The sequence below is a fragment of the Ranitomeya variabilis genome, chromosome 4 (genome assembly GCF_051348905.1).
Source record: "Ranitomeya variabilis isolate aRanVar5 chromosome 4, aRanVar5.hap1, whole genome shotgun sequence".
In the NCBI taxonomy this organism is placed as follows: Eukaryota; Metazoa; Chordata; class Amphibia; order Anura; family Dendrobatidae; genus Ranitomeya; species Ranitomeya variabilis.
The window spans coordinates 99,355,605-99,378,568 of NC_135235.1; the positions used below are offsets into that span (position 1 = coordinate 99,355,605).

The following is a 22,964-nucleotide window of genomic DNA, read 5'->3' on the forward strand; positions in this document are numbered from 1 at the left end:
GCAGCTAATTCATTTTCCAAGAAAACATACTTCTTCTTGAGTTTTGAGAATAATTCTTCCAACGTATCCTTCTTCTGGAAACCAGCTATTCAGAATCTGCAGGATGTCTTCTTCAGGGCCCAGCACCCTTTGAAATGGCAGTTTCTTGCATTCATTCTTGTCTTTTGATATAAAACATTTTTCTTCCATTAAGAAATAATCCTTGCTGGTTTCCGGTCTGTTTTTAGTAGCCAGAATCTGTTCACAAATCAAAAAATAATGTATTGTTAATTCACAATATTTTGTCTGGGACCCATTGATTTATGGCATTTTTTACCTCTATTTTAGGGGCACCATCTGTACTCATAAAATGTCTGTAATTTGAGAACTTGTTATGCACAAAGGGCTGGGTCTAATGTCTTAAGGAGTAATCATCTTAGACATTCATGGCATATGCCCAGGATATGCCATTAATGTCCAATAGGTGGGTACCACCCTAGATCTGCAGCCACCTCCATTCATTTTTTAGGTTGTGAACCCTCGTGGGCAGGGTCCTCTCTCCTCCTGTACCATCGGTGACTTGTATTGTTTAAGATTACTGTACTTGCATTTTATTATGTATACTCCTCCTCACATAAAAAGCGCCATGGAATAAATGGCGCTGTAATAATTAATAACAATTCACCTCTTTGTGAGATCTGGACACAGCAGAGTTAGAGAATCTAGTATTCGAGATAGGTGCAGGTCCGAGTGAACCCCAACATGTTCTGGTCTAAAGTACTTTCTTCAAACTTTCAAAGAGTAACTCATACACAAAATATTCCTCTAATTTTTCCATGCATATTAATGTCGGATACATGTCTATTATGTAACATAAGACATGGATTAACTACATCCAAACGTGAGACATTCATGGTGTATCCACCAAATATGTGATAGATATGGGTACCACCACTGAGACCCACACCTATCATGAGAATAGGGTTTCTCACATCTGCAGTCAGTGTAAAAGTGGCCGTAAATGCATGCATCTGTCCATTGACATCTATGCGCGTCCCAAAAACAACCAAGCTGGCTGTATCCTCAACTCCCAAAGAAGAGAAAGGAGAGAGATGCAGGTCTAATGTGATGACCCTTTGGATATGCCAGAAATATCTAAGATGAAGATGTTTATGATAAAATATATGTGGAACGAATATAGAGTTTGTGCTATTTAGTACACATATTTCACATCATTATGGACATGGGGAGGCGACGATAAGAACTTGAGGGCAGACTAAGAAACAATGAGAAAAAAACTATGCAACAAACAAAAAGGAAAGACTTTGCTGTGGGCATGAAGAATCAAAACATCATGGTCATGAAAGGATTAAAGACAAAACCATTTTCATGAAGATATCAAATAGGAGATGACTGGCATGGCCAAACTCTTCTCCATTAATAGTATCTACTAATTAAAGGGAGTCACAAAATAACTGTTCAAACCAAGCTCAGTGTATCTTTGTCCAAGTAGTTTAGTACATCTTCTCTCCTGGTTTTCCATCGATCTCTGCCCCCCTCTCACCCCACCTTCTTTGATTGACAGCTCTGGTTCTACCTGATCTAAAGGAGGGCAACAATAGACGGAAAAGGTGTGAAGATGTACTGAACTGCTCGGCCACATCAAGGATCCACAAAGTGCTTGTGCTTGATGTAAACTGTTATTTTGTGTTGAAAGTCTCCCTTTAAAGCAGAGGTTGGGGAACTCCGGCTGTCAGGCCATTTCCGGCCCTCGATGACCTTTTATCCAGCCCCTGTGGCATATTCCCAGGGACCACAACGCTTGGGCCGGTAACTATGTTTTGATGGCCACTGGCCCATTCATTTCTTCTTGCTCTGTGAGCACGTGTACACAGTGTTCACTACAGAACGTTGAGGCGCGTGCAATGACGTAGTGCCAGCATACTTTGTGGGCAGAATTAGCCTGCCATTTGTACAGCCCCTGAAAGATGGTATAAATAAGCAAATGGCCCTTGGTAGAAAAAAAGATTCCCCACCCCTGCTTTAAGGGAACCTATAACCAAATAACATGGCTGCATTTGACTTTTGAAGTTGATTACAGACAAGCCCTTTGTGTGGGACACGTTTACAGTATATCACAATTTTCACCTCTTCTCTCGCTGCATATTCTAATGTCCAAAGGACAACTTAGAGATGTCAGACATGCCTCAATGGGCTATTGGCAGACGTGGCAGGACAGGTCAGCGGAGTGCACACTTTTCCGACTAGTCTGGACATTTAAATATGCGGCAAATGAAGTTTGATCATCGCGATATACAGTCAACTTGTCCCACACGATGAGGTTGCCTTAAAAGACAAATTCAGCCATGTGATTAATTTAAAGGTGTTGATCCTGCTGTCAGATTCCCTTTACGAATAAAAACATTTCTTTATTATTAATGTTATGAGATGAGAAAGATCTCGGCGGAAAATTTTCTGAACATTATTGCAACACCCTCACTACTAATAAAATAGTGGCTCCCGCAGCGGCTCAGGGATCACGTGTACCCGCTACTAAAGAGAATATTCACTGCTCCCCACGCCCATGGGAGGGGAGAACAGTAAATATTCATCCTCTTTAGTAGCGAGCACATGTGATCGTCCAGTAGCTGAAGGAAGCCAGCGGCTGCAGCTAACAGAGATCCTGCTATTAAATAAATTAATATTCATTGCTCCTCACAGCCATAGCCTAAGGAGTGGGAAGCAGAGAGTATTCCGGCAGCTGTCCTAGACTTGTAAACAGAGCATGACGTAAGCAACACATGGCAGTGACAAGCGTAAATCAGTTGCTGGCAATTCAGAACAGGACACCGCGAGCAAGCATCATACCAGAATGAGGATGAGGGGGCCATGCCTTCCAGAATAGGGATGAGGGGGCCATGCACACCAGGATGGAAATGAGGGGGCCATGCATATCAGGATGGGGATGAGGGGGCCATGCATACCAGGATAAGGATGAGGAGGCCATGCATACCAAGATGGGAATGAGAGGGCCATGCATACCAGGATGGGGATGAAGGGGACATACACACCAGGATGGGGATGAGGGGGCCATGCATACCAGGATGGGGATGAGGGGGCCATGCATACCAGGATGGGGATGAGGGGGCCATGCATACCAGGATGGAGATGAGGAGGCCATGCACACCAGGATGGGAATGAGGGGGACACGTATACCAGGATGGGGATGAGGGGGCCGTTTATACCTGGATTGGGCACATATATACACCAGGAAGGGGTATATTATCCCGTAGCAACAGCAGATCCCCCCTCCCATAACAGTCCATCATGACCACATTTTTTACTTCACGTCAATTTTTTTCTATTTTCCTCCTCTAAAACCTAGGTGTGTCTCAATGTCCAGTGCGTCTCATAGTCCGAAAAATAAGCTACTTATTTTTGTCACTGTACATTGGATTGTGGTGATCATTATACTTGGGTCTGTGGTGACCACACTGGATAGGGCGCTGTGGTGAATATCATAATGTTTGGGGTGTTTGTGGGCTATAATACTGTATGGGCTGTTGTGGGGCTCATCATAGTGTACATGGGGGCTATGCGTAGTGCTTTTTTCTCTGTGATTTTTTTCAATTTTTTGGAGGATTTTTAAGTCCTCTTTTTGTGTCTGTGAGCTTTTACTCAATGTTTAGCGTTAGGACTGGCAAAATGTAAGGACCCTTGACGGGGGTTGCCAGCTTACGTATTGAGGCCCCAATATAAACTAATACCTTACATACATTGATATGTGGTTGTTTTTTTTTGCACTTTATCTAGCAGGGTGCAGTCGGACCAAGATGGCTCTAAACTGTAGGCCTCTATTCACACAGCATGCATTTTGTAGCACTGGGCGGCCCGCCTGTATGTGCGTTAGTAATAGGCTGTAAACCAGATGCTCTGCATTGCCTGTGTGAACAGTGCCACATACAGACTATTATCGCTTATCTTTTTGTGCACTAATACGAAACAGCCAACACTGGATTGAAAGTGGTTGTTTCATCGGTATTTTTTGCACCTGTGTTTTTGCCATCATTTATCGGGTCCACCGCACCCTGCTGGTGCATTTGTTTGGAGGCTTCAGCAGGTAACCATCTCTGCTTTTTTCTCTGTGATTTTTTTCAATTTTTTGGAGGTTTTTTAAGTCCTGTTTTTGTGTCTGTGAGCTTTTACTCTATGCGTAGTGGGACCATATACCAAACCAGTGAATGAAACCGTGCGCTGCGCCTCTTGGATACACCAAGGGTGCATTGAGCATCCTCATTAGTATATTTAATTAAAGTTCAGTTTCTGCAGAATGGAGGCAGTGATTAGAACACCAAAAGTGTGATTTTTATAGGGTCTACAAGGCTATGCGCTTAGTTTACACTATGATATTGGGCTGATAAGACTCCTTTTAATGTCACCTTGGAAAACGCTATTTTACCTGCATATATGGGGTAAATATTCACATAAATACCATCACAATGCTGCCTGGCCACCTTACTTAAGGTGTAGCTTCTGGGAAAATATGAAGGTATTTCCTCCTGGGAGCCACCAGCTTTCAGTCGTGGGCATACGCAGATCAGTAAGGCTACTTTCACACTAGCGTCGGGCTCGGCCCGTCGCGGTGCGTCGGGCCGAGGTTCCCGACGCTAGTGCAGCGCCCCAGAGTCCTGGTCGTTGCAGTACTGTGGCTCCGCCGCTAAGGGGGGCTATGGTACATCTGATGGCACTGAAGGAGTTCATCTGACCAGGTATCACAGACACCAATACATTTCACAGTCTGGCCTCCAGGGGGAGCTAAGGGTACTATTCATTAGGCCACTCCTCACAGTCTGGTAAAACTGGGGGTTAGGCAGGAAGTTAGGGAGAAAGCTGACTGGGTTGGAACCAGGCAACACCTTGTGGCAGAGGGTGTTGTAGGGGAAGATTCAGAGGGGTCCCTGTCAGGGGTGGGATCCTGACAGAGGCCTAGCGAACAGAGAGAACGTTACGGGACCGCGCCTGCACGATATAGCGGCGGTACCCCAAGAAAGGATAAGAAGCGAAGTTTATTGTGCTGAGTGAGAAACGAGATCAACGCAACAAGGAGAATACCAGTAGGAGTCGTGCTGTAAGACGAGGCAACATCCTATTGAGGCGCATAACCGGTGGCCGGAACGCCGAGGAAGTATAGAGCTCCAAGCCAAACTTCAGACCTACGGCAGGACAGTCAGTTACAGGCGGGCTGTCTCACCCAGACCCAGGAAGACACAGGGGGGTAACAACAGGAGTGGGGCGACGCTGGAGTCCCGGAAAAGCTCCGAGCCTCCCCGTCATACGGGTGCGTCCTAACCGTAAGATCAGGGGGACGTAGAGGGAGAACATCAGAATCGAGTTGTGAGGGAACACGAGAAACAGACACAACAGTTGTGGGTGCTATCCCGTAAGCACAGCAGGGGAGGACCACAACACACAAGCGCAGGAAGGTAGGCACAGATTTCCACCTGCAAAGGGAACTCTGGAGGTGCCATCGGACCGACCGGACTTGCGCAGCCCTGTTAACCGTATTCTGGATTGAGGACTCAGAAGCCTTCAGTAAAGAGGTAAAGAGACTGCAACCTGGTGTCCTCGTTATTTACTGCACTGCACCTCCACCACCATCCACATCTATTATTGTACGCCCCTCAGCAGGGTCACGGACCGGGCCTAGCCACCGTGACAACCCCAGAGCAGAGACTCAGAGGCCCGGTACCGGGTACCCCTCGGCCCTGCGGCAGTGGGGGCGCTACAACTTGGCGTCACGAACAGGATCTACTTAAGCCTGAAGAATCAGGTCATGTGTGCCTTGGAACTGTGATTTATTGTACTTGGACTGTGATTTATTGCAAAAACTGTGCCGCGCCACTTGCCACCGAAATCCGCCATTATAGCGCTGAGGAGAGCGCAGGAGAAGAAGAGGGGCGTGGAGTGGGTGTAGACAAGCTGAAGAGCGCGAAAGACAATGGCCGCCCAGTCTAAATATTTCTGCACCGTGAGGACGTGTCCGTCAGCAGCCGAGATCCGCCTCCTGATTCTCAATGGTGGGCGGAGGCAGAGAAAACGAAACCGCCCACGAAGGAGAGAGCGGGAAAAGAACCAGGAAGCGACTCACGTGGAGGACGCCATGGCCAGCAGCTCGGAACCCGAATGTGGGGTGGAAGCAGAAGTCTCCCCCAACTACCCGGACGAATACTGCAGCCAATTCTCCATGGACAGCGCTGATCTCTTGCAGGCTGAGATGGGAGACTTGATCCATCAACTTCTTCAGCTGAACATGAAGGCCCAAGCTCCGCACCAGGTAGCGCCGGAAGGAAGTCCTCTGGCATCGGATCCTGTGCCGCTACCGGAGTTGTTGCTGAGGCCCTCGCCGACACCGCCAGCGGAACCCGTCGTGGAGGAGAAGCCTGCATTGGCCGGTGAGTCCGCCGACCCCGTCCCGCTAGCAGAGGGCTTGTTAGTAGGCCCCGTGGCGGCACCCCCTCTCCCTGGGACCCATAGACGCCAGCGCCTGTTACCATGGGAGGAGACCACGGGCATGGAACACCTCCTGAAAGCCCCGATTACGCCAACTACCCTGCTGTGTGAGACCCACGCGGAACGCACGGTCTGCCGCTGGGTGAACCCAGGATCCAACCTCATGGGGTTCCCCGGGGTGAAGACACGGGAAGGGGAGATGGTGCAGGCCCTGAGCTGGGAGGAATACCAGACCCAGCTGGAACAGCAGTGGAGGGAGAAGCACAAGGCATACCAGGCCGGGCTAGAGGCCTACCATCAAAAAGACTTGGCGGTCAAGGACCGGGCCCGCAAGGACCCCGCCGCTCACCAGGCCCCGCGCAGGCAGGGCACCATCACCACCTTCAAGCTCCGCGGAGGCTGGGGCTTCATTAAAGAGCCGGGCCTGTATGCGGAGGTGTTTGTCAACCGAAGGGACGTGGAGTCGCATCTCAGAGAGGGCCACCCAGACCGGGATCTCTACCCGGGGGATGAAGTCTCATACACTAGGCACTTTGGGGAAAAGGGGTGGTTTGCCCTGAATGTCCGCAAGAGGCAGAACCCTGTGATACCCCCGATTAAGGTTCCAGTGAAGCTGACCCCTGTAGCAAAGGTGCCCCCTTGTGGTCAGCCCATGATCGTTACCAGGACCACCGAGGTCACTCCAACGTGCACTATGGTCAAGACCACGACATGCAGCATCGTCACATCAACCACCCTCGTGGCCGAAGAGGCACCTCTTCAGGTGGGTGGTGCTCGTGCTGCTCCAGAACTGAAGACAGTGGGTACGCAGACCCCCAAATGGGACAACACGTCCCCTTACGCAGTACCGGGCGGTGCGCAATACCCTAAGGGGTTGCCTCCGCCGGTGCTGCCTCCTGAGTGGTTCAAGTAACTGTACTAACACTCTGCAACTGTAAATAAGTTAAATTGTTTTCACCGTTTTGCTGCTAAAACCCGTCTAAGGTTATTCTTAAAGGGATCCCTTTGTTGACCCGGGATCCTTATTGCTTTTTGTTTGTTTTCTACTTTTTGCACAGTTATCAAAGGACTGCCGAATCATGGACGGTGAATGATTCAAAAACTAATATTGTAAATAATTTGCACCTTCTTAAAGGTGCTCTCTACTGGTTTTATACGAGAAAAGGACTCTGCGAAGATACTGTTTTTGAAGACATTACCGGAGCCCTTACTGCAAACAGACTTGCAGCTTGAGGAGTTGCACTACCTCATAGAGACTTGGTCCCCTCTTAAAGGGGATGTTCATTAAAAGCACTTAGAGAATGATGATGCTCTAAAAGGAAAAGTAATAATGCTGATATGTGAAAGTTATATGTAGCCAACTGGTTGATTGTAAGAAGTGTTTAATAATGTTAATAGAAGAATGAGGACAGGAAGTGGACCCGTAGGGGTTAGTGGTGAGTCCTCCTAGGGGCCATATAGAGATGGCTCAGTGATCTTGAACTGAAAGAAAAATGATATGTTCTATACTGTGTATAGTAGTGGAAGGACAGTAGGCCCGGGCGGAAAGGGGCGGTCCTGTACAGAAAGGAGAGGCAGTAGGTCTGGAGCAGTTAGGACAGGCGGTCCTGCAGATTTAAAGAAGGAGAATGCATAAAAGTTAATTAGCCTTATATGTGATATAAGAAGGTCTTTAGTGGATTTAGCGAGTACGTCCTTAAACGCAATGTTAAATTATTGTTCAAAGATTTTGCACTCAGTAGAATACCCGGTTGGGTAAGAAAAGTTATTTATAGTAAGTTAGTTAAAGTATTTAACTATGTTTGTAACGTTCAAGTGTCCTCACCTCCCATAAAGGGAAGCTCTGTTAAAAAATGTACTTGTACTTGCATTTTCAAAATTGTATGTCTTTTTGTTGACATGTATTGTTGTTTTCTTCCCAGTCCAGGAGTACTGGATTTAACCGGGGGGAGTGCAGCGCCCCAGAGTCCTGGTCGTTGCAGTACTGTGGCTCCACCGCTAAGGGGGGCTATGGTACGACTGATGGCACTGAAGGAGTTCATCTGACCAGGTATCACAGACACCAATACATTTCACAGTCTGGCCTCCAGGGGGAGCTAAGGGCACTATTCATTAGGCCACTCCTCACAGTCTGGTAAAACTGGGGGTTAGGCAGGAAGTTAGGGAGAAAGCTGACTGGGTTGGAACCAGGCAACACCTTGTGGCAGAGGGTGTTGTAGGGGAAGATTCAGAGGGGTCCCTGTCAGGGGTGGGATCCTGACAGAGGCCTAGCGAACAGAGAGAAAGTTACGGGACCGCGCCTGCACGATATAGCGGCGATACCCCAAGAAAGGATAAGAAGCGAAGTTTATTGTGCTGAGTGAGAAACGAGATCAACGCAACAAGGAGAATACCAGTAGGAGTCGTGCTGTAAGACGAGGCAACATCCCATTGAGGCGCATAACCGGTGGCTGGAACGCCGAGGAAGTATAGAGCTCCAAGCCAAACTTCAGACCTACGGCAGGACTGTCAGTTACAGGCGGGCTGTCTCACCCAGACCCAGGAAGACACAGGGGGGTAACAACAGGAGTGGGGCGACGCTGGAGTCCCGGAAAAGCTCCGAGCCTCCCCGTCATACGGGTGCGTCCTAACCGTAAGATGAGGGGGACGTAGAGGGAGAACATCAGAATCGAGTTGTGAGGGAACACGAGAAACAGACACAACAGTTGTGGGTGCTATCCCATAAGCACAGCAGGGGAGGACCACAACACACAAGCGCAGGAAGGTAGGCACAGATTTCCACCTGCAAAGGGAACTCTGGAGGTGCCATCGGACCGACCGGACTTGCGCAGCCCTGTTAACCGTATTCCGGATTGAGGACTCAGAAGCCTTCAGTAAAGAGGTAAAGAGACTGCAACCTGGTGTCCTCGTTATTTACTGCACTGCACCTCCACCACCATCCACATCTATTATTGTACGCCCCTCAGCAGGGTCACGGACCGGGCCTAGCCACCGTGACAACCCCAGAGCAGAGACTCAGAGGCCCGGTACCGGGTACCCCTCGGCCCTGCGGCAGTGGGGGCACTACACTAGCGTTGTCTCCGCCGCACAACGGGGGCAGCGGATGCATTTTTCCAGCGCATCCGCTGCCCCATTGTGAGGTGCGGGGAAATGCGGGGAGGTGGGGGCGGAGTTCCGGCCGCACATGCGCGGTCAGAAAAAGCGGACCGTCGTGAGCAAAAAAACATGTAGCGTTTTTTGGTCCCGACGGTCCGCCACAACACGGCGCAACCGTTGCACGACGGTTGCAACGTGTGTCAATCCGTCGCAATACGTCGCTTAATGTTAGTCTATGGGGAAAAAAACGCATCCTGCAAGCACTTTTGCAGGATGCGTTTTTTCGGCAAAACGACGCATTGTGGCGGAATGCAGTTAACGCTAGTGTGAAAGTAGCCTAAGTCACTGCTACTGTGCATACTACTGTGAGCAGCGGGTGTAAGCACAACCCGACTCTTTCATTGATGCTGTGCACAGATGTGCTAAAGAGCTGTCTCTCAATAAAGGTGATAAAGGTGTGGGGGCTTGCTAATACCCACTGCTCACAGTAGTGAGTGGTGCTGTAAGGTCACATTCACACCTTTAGTATTTGGTCAGTATTTTACCTCAGTATTTGTAAGCCAAAACCAGGAGTGGAACAACCAGAGGAAAAGTATAATAGAAACCCGTCACCACTTCTGTATTTATCACCCACTCCTGGTTTTGGCTTACAAATACTGATGTAAAATACTGAATGTGCGAGCATGGCCTTTGTGGTGACTGTAGCAGCGCCATGCACGCTCCCAGGAGGTATTAACGTCATTTTCCCCCAGTAGCCACACTTTACGGCTGGGCAGCATTGTAACACTGTTTACATGAAGATTAACCCTATATTTGCAGGTAAACCGCATTTTCCAAGGTGACAGGTTCCTTATAAGATGGACCATCTATATTAAGTCTGAAACCCCCAAAAACATTTTAGATATTGCAAACCTGTAATTAACATAAGAGCAATTACAATGATCAAAAAGGATCAAAGCTGCTGAACACTTCAGTTCTAGATATCCTGAATTATCCAGGAGGAGGATGTAAGTGATGGGGTATGAGATCCTGGATGGAGTGAATGTTAGTGACCAGCTACAGGACATTCCTGCTGACTTCATGACACTGATCGATCATTTCTCTACGCTCATGTTTTAGTATTCCAGCAGACATTACTAGTAATTCTGGAAATATATCATTATCGTGCTCCTCACTACAGACTATCGTGATAAACAGTAGGACGGAAGTTCACATACTGCACACAATGCGGAGCTTGACTATATAAGGGAAAGAGAGACCTAGAAACAATAGGACAAATCAAGCGGCTGATGGCAGCGCAGAATGAGCCTCACAAGAGACGTCACTGTGCTTCAAGACATGGACACCGTCTAACTCCTGCTGTGTCTCATATGAAGTGAAGCCGCTCAGACGCGACATCATTTAGTCTGTAGGAATTAAAATATATGGCATCAAAGTGATTAATACTAAACAATTACAAGTGAAGGGTGAATTCAACAGTTGTGTGATGGGTTTACACCTTCTCATTGCTTAGACTTCGTGTTACCATTGCCAGGATGACTGCCAAAACACGAAGTCCTTGGCAGAACCATCAAGAATGCCGGAGGCTTTACTGGACATCCTTTATCCAGATATAAATGAAAACTGCTGATTTCACCGAGCAGAGATTATATGAAATATACTCACAAGATTTTCAATAAAAAATGAACATTTGATTATAGTTAGAAGAGACACCTCTGATCACCTGACTGTTCACCCTGCAGTGCTCCCATCCTTCCTGCATCAGGCATGTCACACCTCACACCAGGCACTCATGTCACACTGGACACTCATGTCGCACCTCACCAGTCATTCATGTCATACCTCACAATGGGCAATCATGTCACACCTCACACATGGCAATCATGTCACACCTCACACAGGTCACTCATGTCACACCTCACACCAGGCACTCATGTCACACTGGACACTCATGTCGCACCTCACCAGTCATTCATGTCATACCTCACAACCGGCAATCATGTCACACCTCACACTGGTCACTCATGTCACACCTCACACCAGGCACTCATGTCACACTGGACACTCATGTCACACCTCACCAGTCATTCATGTCATACCTCACAACCGGCAATCATGTCACACCTCACACCAGTCTCTCATGTCACACCTCACACAGGGCAATCATGTCACACTAGACACTCATGTCGCACCTCACCAGTCATTCATGTCATACTTCACACCAGTCACTCATGTAACACCTCGCAGGCCGGCAATCATGTCACACCTCACACCGGGCAATCATGTCACACTGGACACTCATGTCACACCTCATACAGGATAATCATGTCACACCTCACACCGGGCAATCATGTCACACATCACACTGGACACTCATGTCACACCTCAACACAGGGCAATCATGTCACAGCTCACAATGGGCAATCATGTCACAACTCACACAGGGCAATCATGTCACCCCGGGCACTCATGTCACACCTTACACAGGGCAATTATGTCACACCCACCAGGCACTCATGTCACACCTCACGCTCGCTGAATGTTTGCAGTTTTTACTCTTTTGTTACAGCGGTTGTCCACTCTGACAAAATAGTAAAGGCTTCAGAGGGTCAATGGCCACTGATTGGCTGCAGCGCTCATGAGATATAATGGTACACAAGCGCCGGGACCAGGACCAGCATTGCTGGAATGGCGCCGATGCAGGATGTGCGAATAAGGTTTTCGCATTTGACTGAGGGAACTTGGGCATTTGAGAAGAATTTGTCCTAGTAGTAGATAACCCCTTTAATTCTCAATGCTGGTATATTTGATTACTATTGATCAAATGTAATTTTTATTGCTGTACTAGGGTCCATAAACCACAAATCATCTTTCTGGTAAGCTCCCATTAAACACAAACCAGTATGTGCCCTGTGTATCAGAGAATGCCATGTAACATAATTGCTGTCACTTTTCTCTGCCCCTTTGTACTACTAACGGCATCCTTTTTTAATCTATCAATCATATGACATCTCTCGGAATCTCAGTGAGCCCCCACCACATCTGCTATGGGCCCATACATTAATACAGATGGAGGTCTGGGAGAGAACAGGAGAGGGAAGCTACACCTATAAAACAAAAACTAGTTATGGAAGAAGAGAGACTGTTAAAAATGGAAACTTACATTATCCAGTAGTTGCTTTGCCGTTGTCCCACCATTTATACTAAAAATGGAAAATGGTTCTGGACCAGGAATTCCATGTACCGTGACTTTAAATGTTGATTCTGCTCTCCTTTCTTCTGAACTGAAAACCTTTTTTTTAAGAAAAGGCACAATATAACAAACCTGGTTTTACACTGAAAAGACTTACTGATAGACAGAATATAGACAAAGACCATGTTAAAGAAGCACTCCTCCTCCTCCCATCAAAGTTTTTATCTTCTTTATATTTTGCTGTCATATAGCGTTGTGTACTTACAATTGCTCATTTTGCCTTTCTACCCGGCTAATTCTTCTCTTTCCCATCAGGTCTATGACATCACGTGAGTAATAGCTAACCATCTGAATCCTTCTAAGCTCTATGTAGAAACAAGTATAAGCATAAGTCATAAGTCACTGCAAAAGTCCATGGCAGGGGAGAAGAGAGCAGCTGGGAGAGGAGTTGAAGAGGGGAATGATAAAGGGACACAAGACTTCCTGTTTCTACATAGAGCAGATAAAGAGAAGAATTAGCTGGGTAGAAAGGTAAAATGAGCAATTGCAAGTGCACAGTGCTATATAATATAATGATTGCAATATATTAGGAGGATAAATACTTTGATGGGAGGAGTGCTTCTTTAATTCCTAATATTGGTGTTGTAGGATGAAGACAACTCTTTCCATATGCCCTAGTGGGGCCATTTAGACTTCAAAGAGAGATCCCCTGCTTGACGGCCCCTGAGCAATGAGGTGCTCACAAAGAGCCGCTCTATGTATTACATGGGTGATTATTTATATTGGATAGCTGGAGGTTTCTGAAGTAATGCAGACAAGAGACAAGCCAGCTCACCGATGATTCAAAGCAGGTGCATGGAGCTCCGTCCTGGTCAGACGTCGATAATCCAATAGAAAAACAAAAATGTTTCAGCTCATTGAATAAAATATAAATTCTTAATTGGAAAAAAATTAAAACATAAGTGTTCCGGGAAGGATCGGATGGCAAGAGATGACAAGCGATGCGTTTCGATCACATCCGTTATAAAACACCATTACCCCCACAACTTTAAATATCATGTGATAAACTTAAGGCCCCGACAGGTGAAACAAGTTCTTCAATCACATGTAAAAAATATTGTCATTATACAAAAACATGACTAGATTACTGACAGACATAAAAAAAGAAAAAAAACAATATGGCATATTGTTTTGGCTTTTTTTTTTCTTTCTTGAAGAACTTGTTTCACCTGTCGGGACCTTAAGTTTATCACATGATTTGATGTTGAATTTTTGATTGGTCCTTGGTGTATTTATGTATTTAAAGTTGTGGGGGTAATAGTGTTTTATAAGCTTTGACAAAGATCACGGATGTGATCGAAACGCATCGCTTGTCATCTCTTGCCATCTGATCCTTCCCGCAGCACTTATGTTTTAATTTTTTCCAATAAAGGATTTGTATTTTATTCAAGGAGCTGGAACGTTTTTGTTTTTCTGAAGTAATGATGTTAGAATAACCGGTAAAGACAGTTTACCATGAACGGTAAAACCTTTCCAAAAGACCACTGAGGTGAGGAGATCACCCCCTTATCCAGATCAGATTTTCAGTATCACCACATAATATGCAAACTAGCCATTTTCTTTTGGATGACCACCACCCTAAAAGACCACCTTTCAATGCAATTTTGTCTGAAAAGGTTTACTGTATTGACATAAGAAATAATTAATTTCTCATAGACATGGTCTAAAATAAAATTTCAGTTCTGTAATGTTAGGCCATATCATATAAAGAAACATACGGTCGGAACTACCACATATATTCATCAGCCGGAGTCCTAATCATGGGAATGGACAGTGCTCAACAGTTAAAAACAGTAGGGCAGTATGTACCGAGGAATATGTACCAACACACCAGGCTGTGATAAAATCCATGAAGCCATTTATTTCATTTGTGGATAAAACGATTGAGACACACTACAACTGCTAATGGTCTGCAGATTCCCCACGGCCTTTTCAAGCACGCTGAACTTTCTCAAGATGCCTTCAGAAAGCACAGTGTGAGCGAAACGGCCGTAGGCACCTTGCAGACCTTCTGTCTGTAAATAAGTAAACAACTTCAAGGATTTTAGTGCAGCTTGGCATGCCATATATTTCTTCACACATACAAAAAGTACAATACGATCGGATGAAGTAGGACACTCATAGAAAGGGTTAGTTTGGCACAGATGTTTCTATTCTGTTAATTATCACACTTTCACTGAGAAATCTTTAGACTCAGACATCATACAGAATAAACACTGCTCATATGGTCACTAGCAGCTGACAGCACTTAATAGTTAAAACCCCACACACATATTAACCTACCAAAGATGCGGGCAGACTGCCGCTCGGGATTTCCTCCATCCTTCTGCTATTAATGAACAGAGTGGATATCTCCAAAGACTCATTATGTAAGTTACGAAGCTGTAAATGCCTGTAGCCTGCAGACAAATGCAAAAGTAACATTAAAAGTCATCACAAGAATAAAAACATTACCGTTACTTGGAAAGACATAAGCTAAAAATAATACACTATGAAACACTTTTGTTGACCGACACCACAACTAATAAAGGTCTATATAAAGGTAATATTACCAGATTTTAAAGATGTCACAGGGTCACTAAAATCAACCCGCACATCCATCATCATCCATGTAATATACAACCATGGAGCCTAAGTGCAGTTTGCACAAAAAAAATAGGATTTTTTTTACTTACATAAGGACGATTTGCAAACGTGCTGCTGCCCTAAAAATGAGTGCGAAAGTGCCCTTTATAGGCTTTATTGTTTTTTTCATCAATTATCAAATACTAGTTAAGATATGTCTGAAACAAGCTTCATTAATATTCTGAAACTACCTCTGTGGGGAGTGCCAAGCATGTTCAGCTATATCCATATATACAATAGTTTACTGTCACAGTCAATGATTTGTAGGGGTTATTACTATGAATTCCTAGGAAGGAGGCTGCAATCAGTGAAAACCTTTTCTAGGACTGTGTTAACAAGAAGTGCTAGTATAGAATCTGCGTGGTACAATATTTTACAAAAAGACTGTGGGAAATGTACAGCAGCAAATCAGCCCAAAATTTTGCAGACTTTGGTGCAGATTAATCTGCCGACTTGCCTCCGTGGATGGCTATAAATTAGAAAAAAAAGTATATTCTCTTAAACAATGCAGCTCCAATGCTCACACATTCCTGATCCCCGGATGGTGTCTGCTAGTGATAAAAGGACTAGTGTTAAAAAGGAAAAAAGAAATGTATATTAAATGGAAAGAGGGGGGGATAGCTAAAGAAGATTATAATGCTGTTTGCAGGGAATGCAGAGCAAGTGTTAGAAGAGCTAAAGCCAGTAATAAAGTGAGGATTGCAACGGAGACCTAAAGTAATAAAAAAGGATTTTGTGGGTATGTCAAAAGCAAAAGAAAAATAAAAGATGAAATGGGATTTTTACAGGATGAAAAGGGTAAAGTGGTAGAAATGATGTTGAGAAGGCCGAAATTTTAAATTCCTTTTTTGTATCTGTGTTCTCTAAGAAAACAATTGTAACATCAACTGATCTTCATGATGCTATTGAATGAATAAAATAATCCATTCTATGCCTATGCATGAACAGAGTGATGGAGAGGGAACAATTAGCTAATTTAAAATCTATTTAAATCTCCTGGTCTAGATAAATTATATCCTAAGGTACAAAAAGAGTTAGAGGAAATGCAGAACCACTACCATAATCTTTGAATATTCCTGAAGAACAGGAGAAGACCCAGAAGATTGGTGAAGGGCAAATGTTGTCCCCATCTTCAAAAAAGGAAAGAAGATGGAGCCAGGAAATTACAGGCCAGTGAGCCTTACTTCTATACCAGGAAAGATCTTTGAACAAATTATTGAACAACATGTATGTAAGTACTTGGATAAAAATACAGTAATTAACCAGAGCCAGCGTGGGTTTGTAACAAACAAGTCATGCCAGACTAATCTAATTTCCTTCTATGATAGAATCACTGACTGGGTTGATTAGGGAAATGTGGTAGATATTGTATATCTTGACTTCAGCAAAGCATTTGATAAAGCATCTTATACTATCCTTATTGAAAAAATGACCAAGTATGGGATTGGCAAGGCTACGGTTAGGTGGATTCATAACTGGCTCAGTGATCATACTCAAAGAGTGGTAATAAATGGTAGCACATCTAGTTGGAAGAGTGTTTCAAGTGGGGTACCACAAGGCTCTGTCCTGGCCCCAGTGTTGTTCAACATTTTTATAAATGATCTAGATAAGGGAACTGAAGGTAAACTGATCAAATTTGCAGATGATGCTAAGCTAGGAGGGAAAGCTAACACTAGAGAAGACAGAGAAAGGATTCAGAAGGACCTAGTTAAGCTTGAATAATGGGTAGCGACTAATAGAATGGTGTTTAACAGTGAGAAACAAAAGATTCTAAATCTGGGAAAAAAAACAAACAAAAAGGACATCTAAAGAATTGGAGGAATAGAACTAAGTAACAGCTTGTGTGAAAAAGACCTGGGTATACTAATAGATCACAGACTACATATGAATCAACACTGTGATGCAGCAGCAAAAAAGACAAACTCAGTTCTAGGATGTATTAAGAGAAGCATAGAGTCTAGATCAAGTAAAGTAATTATCCCCCTCTATACCTTCTTGGTCAGGCTGCATCTGTAATACTGTGCCCTGTTCGGGGCACAAGATTTAAAAAAAAAAAGACATTGAAAAACTGGAGCAAGTTCAGAGAAAAGCTACCAGGATGGTGAGCAGACTACAAAGTATGTCCTACGAGAAATGGTTAAAGGATCTGGGAATGTTCAGCTTGCAAAAAAGAAGGCTAAGAGGAGACTTAATAGTGGTCTACAAATATCTGAAGGGATGCCACAGTGTAGAAGGACCATCCTTATTGTCATTTGCACATGGAAACACGAGAAGCAATGGAATTAAATTGAAAGGGAGAAGATACAGATTAGATATTAGAAAACCTTTTTGACAGTGAGGGTGATCCATTGAAGGAGAACTTGCCACACCTTGTGGCATCCTGTTCCACTCATTGAAGTCTTTAAAAGAGGCTGGACAGACATCTGTCGGAGAGGGTTAATACTGTTCAGCATTAAGCAAGGGGTTGGACACAATGATCTTTGAGGTCCTTTCCAACTCTAACATTATATGATTCTATGAAGGTGTTATCCGAGCATGCTCGTGTGCTAACCGAGTGAATTTTCCATGCTTGAATAAGATGTTTGAGTCCCTGAGCCTCCATGTTACACAGCCGTGAGACATGCAGCTGTGGATACTCGAACATATTTTTCGAGCACATCGAAGTCACTCGGTTAGCACACAAGCATGCTCACCTCATCCGAGCACGTTTCGCTCATCACTAGTGTCTACTCCTCTAGATTCAGCAATGTCAAGCAAACACAGGGCAACTGCAGTGTTGATAATCCAGCTGGTAAACATGGGCGGACCTGTGGATGTTCGGGTCCAGAACGGTACCCGAACTTGATCCCGAAACCAAACCCCATTCAAGTGAATTAGAGGCATTGAACATCCAGCGTTTCTTGCGCTGTCCTCTGTGTGAAAACACGATGAACACCGGCTCTGACTGGCGGTAACCTTCCTGAAATCACCGCTTGTCACTGCCACTGGGTATCTGTGCCCGGTGGTGAAGAGGTTACCGCTGGTCAGGCGTCAGCTGAGGAGTACCTACTGTCATCAGCGTTGCCTTCTCTCGCTGATAGCAGCCAGCGTAGGTGACGCTGATGAGAGTATTCACCAGCTGACTCCTGTGCATAGAAAAAAATATGTCAGTGAGATATATTATTAGTGTAGTGCGAGTGTAGTTTACTGTACATGTATTTAGCTAATAAATAAAGAAATAAAAGAAAAAAATGGAGTGGGGTCCCCTTATTTTTAATACCGAGCTGAGGGAAAGCAGACAGCTGGGGACCATTATTCTGTGAAGAGGCCAATATACATGAAGCTTCCCAGGCTATTAATATCAGCTCTCAGCTGTCTGTGTAGCTTTTACTGGTTATTAAAAAGGGGGACCCCCAAAAAAATGACATGTGGTCCTCTCTATTTTTAATAACCAGCAAATTCTAAGCAGAGAGCTGCAGGATGATATTAGTAGGCTGGTAAGGGGCCATGGATATTGGCCCCTTCCCAGACTATTAACACTAGCCCTCAGCGCCCCAGAAATGGCACATCCATTAGATGGCGCTTTTGGCACATAGTCCCGGCTTTTCCCACTTGCCCTGGTGCATTGGCAAGCGGGAAAATGGTTTTGGAGTTGATGTCAGCTCTGTATTGTCTGCTGACAAAGTCCAGGGGTTAGTATTGGAGAGGTGTCTATCAGACACCTGCATTCCTAACCCTGTAGTCAAAGGCAACACACACAGAGAAAAGTCCTTAAATTGTAAAAAGCACTCCCCTTCTTTTACCCATCTATTACCTTTAAAAAATAAAAATATCTAATATTCCAAAGGGGTTCGCCGTAATTCCATCTCACTACAATCCCCGACTCTGCTACATCCGGATGCAGTGCTGAGCGGTGACATCAGTAATGTGACCGCTCATCACAACAACTGGACCACATAAAAGTAGCGGGTGAATCCCACTGCTGCGAGAGCACTGACGTCAGTAAGCTTATCACAGTTCATAGACAATGAGCTCTGGTCACCCACGTCTTCTTTTTTTCAAACATACTGTGCCAGCCAATCACAGCAGTGCCAATACTTGGTATGGCTGTGATGGGGCCAGAAGTGCCACACTGGAAAAGCTTGTGATTGACTGCGCTGCAGCCTTTCAACAAGCTTTAGTTGGGCTGCCGAACCCGAACAGTAGCACAGACTTCAGGGAGAAGAGACACGGGAGCAGCAGGGGATTCAATGGCTAAGTAAGAGATGTGTATGCAAAAATCATCAGTTTTTGCTCCAGAAAAAAAAGACAGTTTTTCATCCATATTGTCATCCATATGCAATAGTTTTTATATCCGTATGACACCAGGTTATTATATGTACAATTTATTAAATAATAAACTCTATTTAACCTTTTATGTTAATAACTGCAATGGATCCATAAAATAAATTCCATACAGATGGTGTCGGTATGGCATCAATTTGCATGCTGCAATTTTTTACATGTGGACCATCAGTCCGAGTGGAAAAACGTTCATTTGAACTACCTCATTGACTTGCATTGGCCGGTGAGTTGTTCGTATGCTTTCCATTTTGGCCTAGTCCCAATTATGTATGAATGAGACAACCCCTTTAAGGAGGATAGCGCCTCTTCTTGTTCCACTCAATAATTAATCCTGTCTTAATATTTTGGTTCATGAACTAGAGACATATACCACATGATACTTTTTCCTATACCGCCATGTACTACAATAAATCATATTCTTAGTGGCCTTTTTTACTCAACCTACAGTGCTGATCACTTGAGGAAACTTCTGGCTACATAAACACGAGTGAGATTAAACAAGGTAATGTTCCATATCACAGTGAAGGATTATCCGACAATGAAAGATTACCTCTCTTCAGAACTTTAAGAGGAATAATTCTTTGGGCAGTTACAGCAGAACTGTTATTTTCAACGACAGCAAAACGAAGAAACACGAGATCTTCAAAGTAGACGCGAAACATAAACTGTTCGTTCCACATTGGGTTTAAAGTATTGCGGTGGATGGGTTTAGTTCTGAAGTGACAGCTGTCCACCGGCATCCCAAGCACATCAATTTCAATGCAAGGACTTCCTGTACTGTTACTTGGACAGACATTCTGTCCGGAGACAATCTGTAAGACAAGCACAGTTTCAGATTTACAGTTTGTTGAAGGTGTAGACTACCTAATATAGATAAAGCACAGAGACGTTGTCCTGTAAGGAGCGTCTCATAAAAGTCCTCATTAACTGGTTTATAGAAAGAAGAATCATAAATCTCATGTAATATATATTGCACTCATATTTGTATGCATCTGTGTGTTGATTACTTTTGGTCCAAGTTTATGGCAAAGCATATTATACAATTTCCTATTATCTTTAATTTTATCATCTTGGCAATGTTTGGAGAAGTAACCAGATCTTCTGTGGATGGAGGCTTACACAAATCCTTCTGTCTCTTCTTTAATCAATGATGTTGAGATCAGGGCTCTGTGGGGCCGTATCATCACTTCCAGGACTCCTTGTTCTTGTGTTACGCTGAAGATGGTTCTTAATGACACTGACTGCATGTTTGGGGTCATTGTCCTGCTGACGAATACATTTGTAGCCAAACAGATCCCGGACTTTCTCAGTATTGAGGACACCGTTAATCCTGACCAAATCCCCAACTCCATTTACTGAAATGCAGCAAACCTTTAAGTATGACCACACATGTATTAAAACAATAACTTGTATTGTATCAAAATATAATTCATGCATATTAGATAAAAAAGGGGTAATAACATCACAGAGAATTTACAAAGGAAGTATGACAGAGCATGATGATCAGAAAAGAGTGCAGTCAATACATAACCACAAACATAATTGCCCCTAGAAGAAGCCACTCGAAACGCACGCCGGGCATCAAAAGGTAATACACATTACGCACCATGAAAATGTTACATTTATGAGAAATATATTCGGATGTGACTAGGTTATTCCTAACTCAGTTCTTAGATGTTATAGGCATACTAATATCTATCCTTTCTAATTAGCACTAGGCACACTTTATTCACTTGGGACATTTTAGCTTTATTTAGGTGTGTGCCTTTGTGATTCGATTCCATCCTATATATTTTGTGATGGTGTTCCCTTAGTCATTTTCTGTGGTCACTTGACTTTACAGTGCAAGCAGTGATCATTTTTCTGGTTACGTATTGACTACACTCTTTTCTGATTGTCATCTGTGGATAAGCTGCTCTGTCCTTTGCAAATTCTCTGTGCTGTTATCACCTCTTTTTATCTGCTATGTAGGTTTTATGCTTTGATACAATAAAACTTATAATTTTAATATATGTGTGGTTTTACTTCCAGATTTTGTATCCATATGCTGCTCGTGACCACCGTTTTTTCCATTGGTTATTTCACTGGCCCATTTGCTTGCTGCCAACTCTGTAGGCTGTATTTACTGAAATGCAGCCCTAAACTCGCAAGGTACCACCGCCAGCTTCACTGTTGTCTGCAGACACTTATTATTGTTCTCTAGCCCTCCAGCAAACAAACTGTTACAGCCAAATATTTCACATTATGACTAATCAGTCCAAGGCACCTGCTACCTTTTACTCTGCATCCCAGTTCATATATTTTCGTGCATAGTTGAGTCGCTTGTCCCAATTTGAAAGATTGTTTTTTGGCCGCAATTCTTCCATGAAAACCATTGCTGGCCAGACTTCTCTGAACAGAACATGGGTCTGCTGCCACCGCTGAAATGATGGCACTGCTGGATATGTTTCAATTTCCAAGACAAGTAATCGTGATGCGCCTTTCATCTCTTCGTTTCAGTTTCCGTAGCTGAACACTTCATCAGTAGCCCACAATGTTGCCTATTTTTGGTGCTTCTTCAAAAGAGCTTCAGTAGCACATCTTAAAACCTTGGTTTGCTTTGAAATCTTTGGGAGAGACTTTAAAGTCTAACTACATTGTGTCTTCTTGCTGTGGTCAGGCTTGCCATGGTGTATGACCTGTGACATAAAATTGTCTTCCACAACCTCACCTTTGTAGCACAGGTTGTCTGCTTCTTACCCAGTTTTAAAGAGAATCTGTCAGCACAGAATGATTGTTCAAACCAAGTACAAGCGTTTGTGGCATGGCCAAACCTTTCTGTGCACCTTCCGACCTACTTGTTTTCCAGTTATCTGACTCTATAAAGCCATAAATAAGAGAAGGCGTGAAGATAAAATAAATAGATGGGAAGGTGCACTGAGTGCCTGTACTTGGTGTTAACAGTCAGTCTGTGCTGACTCACTTTAATTGTTGGGTTGTAGCCTACATATAAAAATTATCATTATCCACGATTTGGTATAATTAGTTACTCATACACTTGATTATAATCCTAGAAATCTCTCCCTTTGTGCAAGTATAGCTAGAAGGATCACACACATATATATTTTTGCAAATGTGTTACACATGAGTGAATATTGGCCTTGGTTTTGTTAATGAAGTAAATGTGCATAGATGTGCA

General features: G+C 44.2%; 1 protein-coding gene across 3 annotated transcripts in view; it reads right to left on the bottom strand.

The window, feature by feature from the left end:
• Nucleotides 1-22,964, bottom strand: part of PLCE1 (phospholipase C epsilon 1) — a 328,150-nt gene that overhangs the window by 14,862 nt on the left and 290,324 nt on the right. For all 3 annotated transcript variants that reach the window (XM_077258972.1, XM_077258973.1, XM_077258971.1), the window contains 4 exons: nucleotides 20,337-20,598; nucleotides 15,122-15,237; nucleotides 12,749-12,877; nucleotides 31-237 (listed from right to left, as the gene is read on the bottom strand). In XM_077258972.1, coding sequence (XP_077115087.1) covers nucleotides 31-237; nucleotides 12,749-12,877; nucleotides 15,122-15,237; nucleotides 20,337-20,598 — 714 coding nt within the window. The remainder of the gene's footprint in view (nucleotides 1-30; nucleotides 238-12,748; nucleotides 12,878-15,121; nucleotides 15,238-20,336; nucleotides 20,599-22,964) is intronic.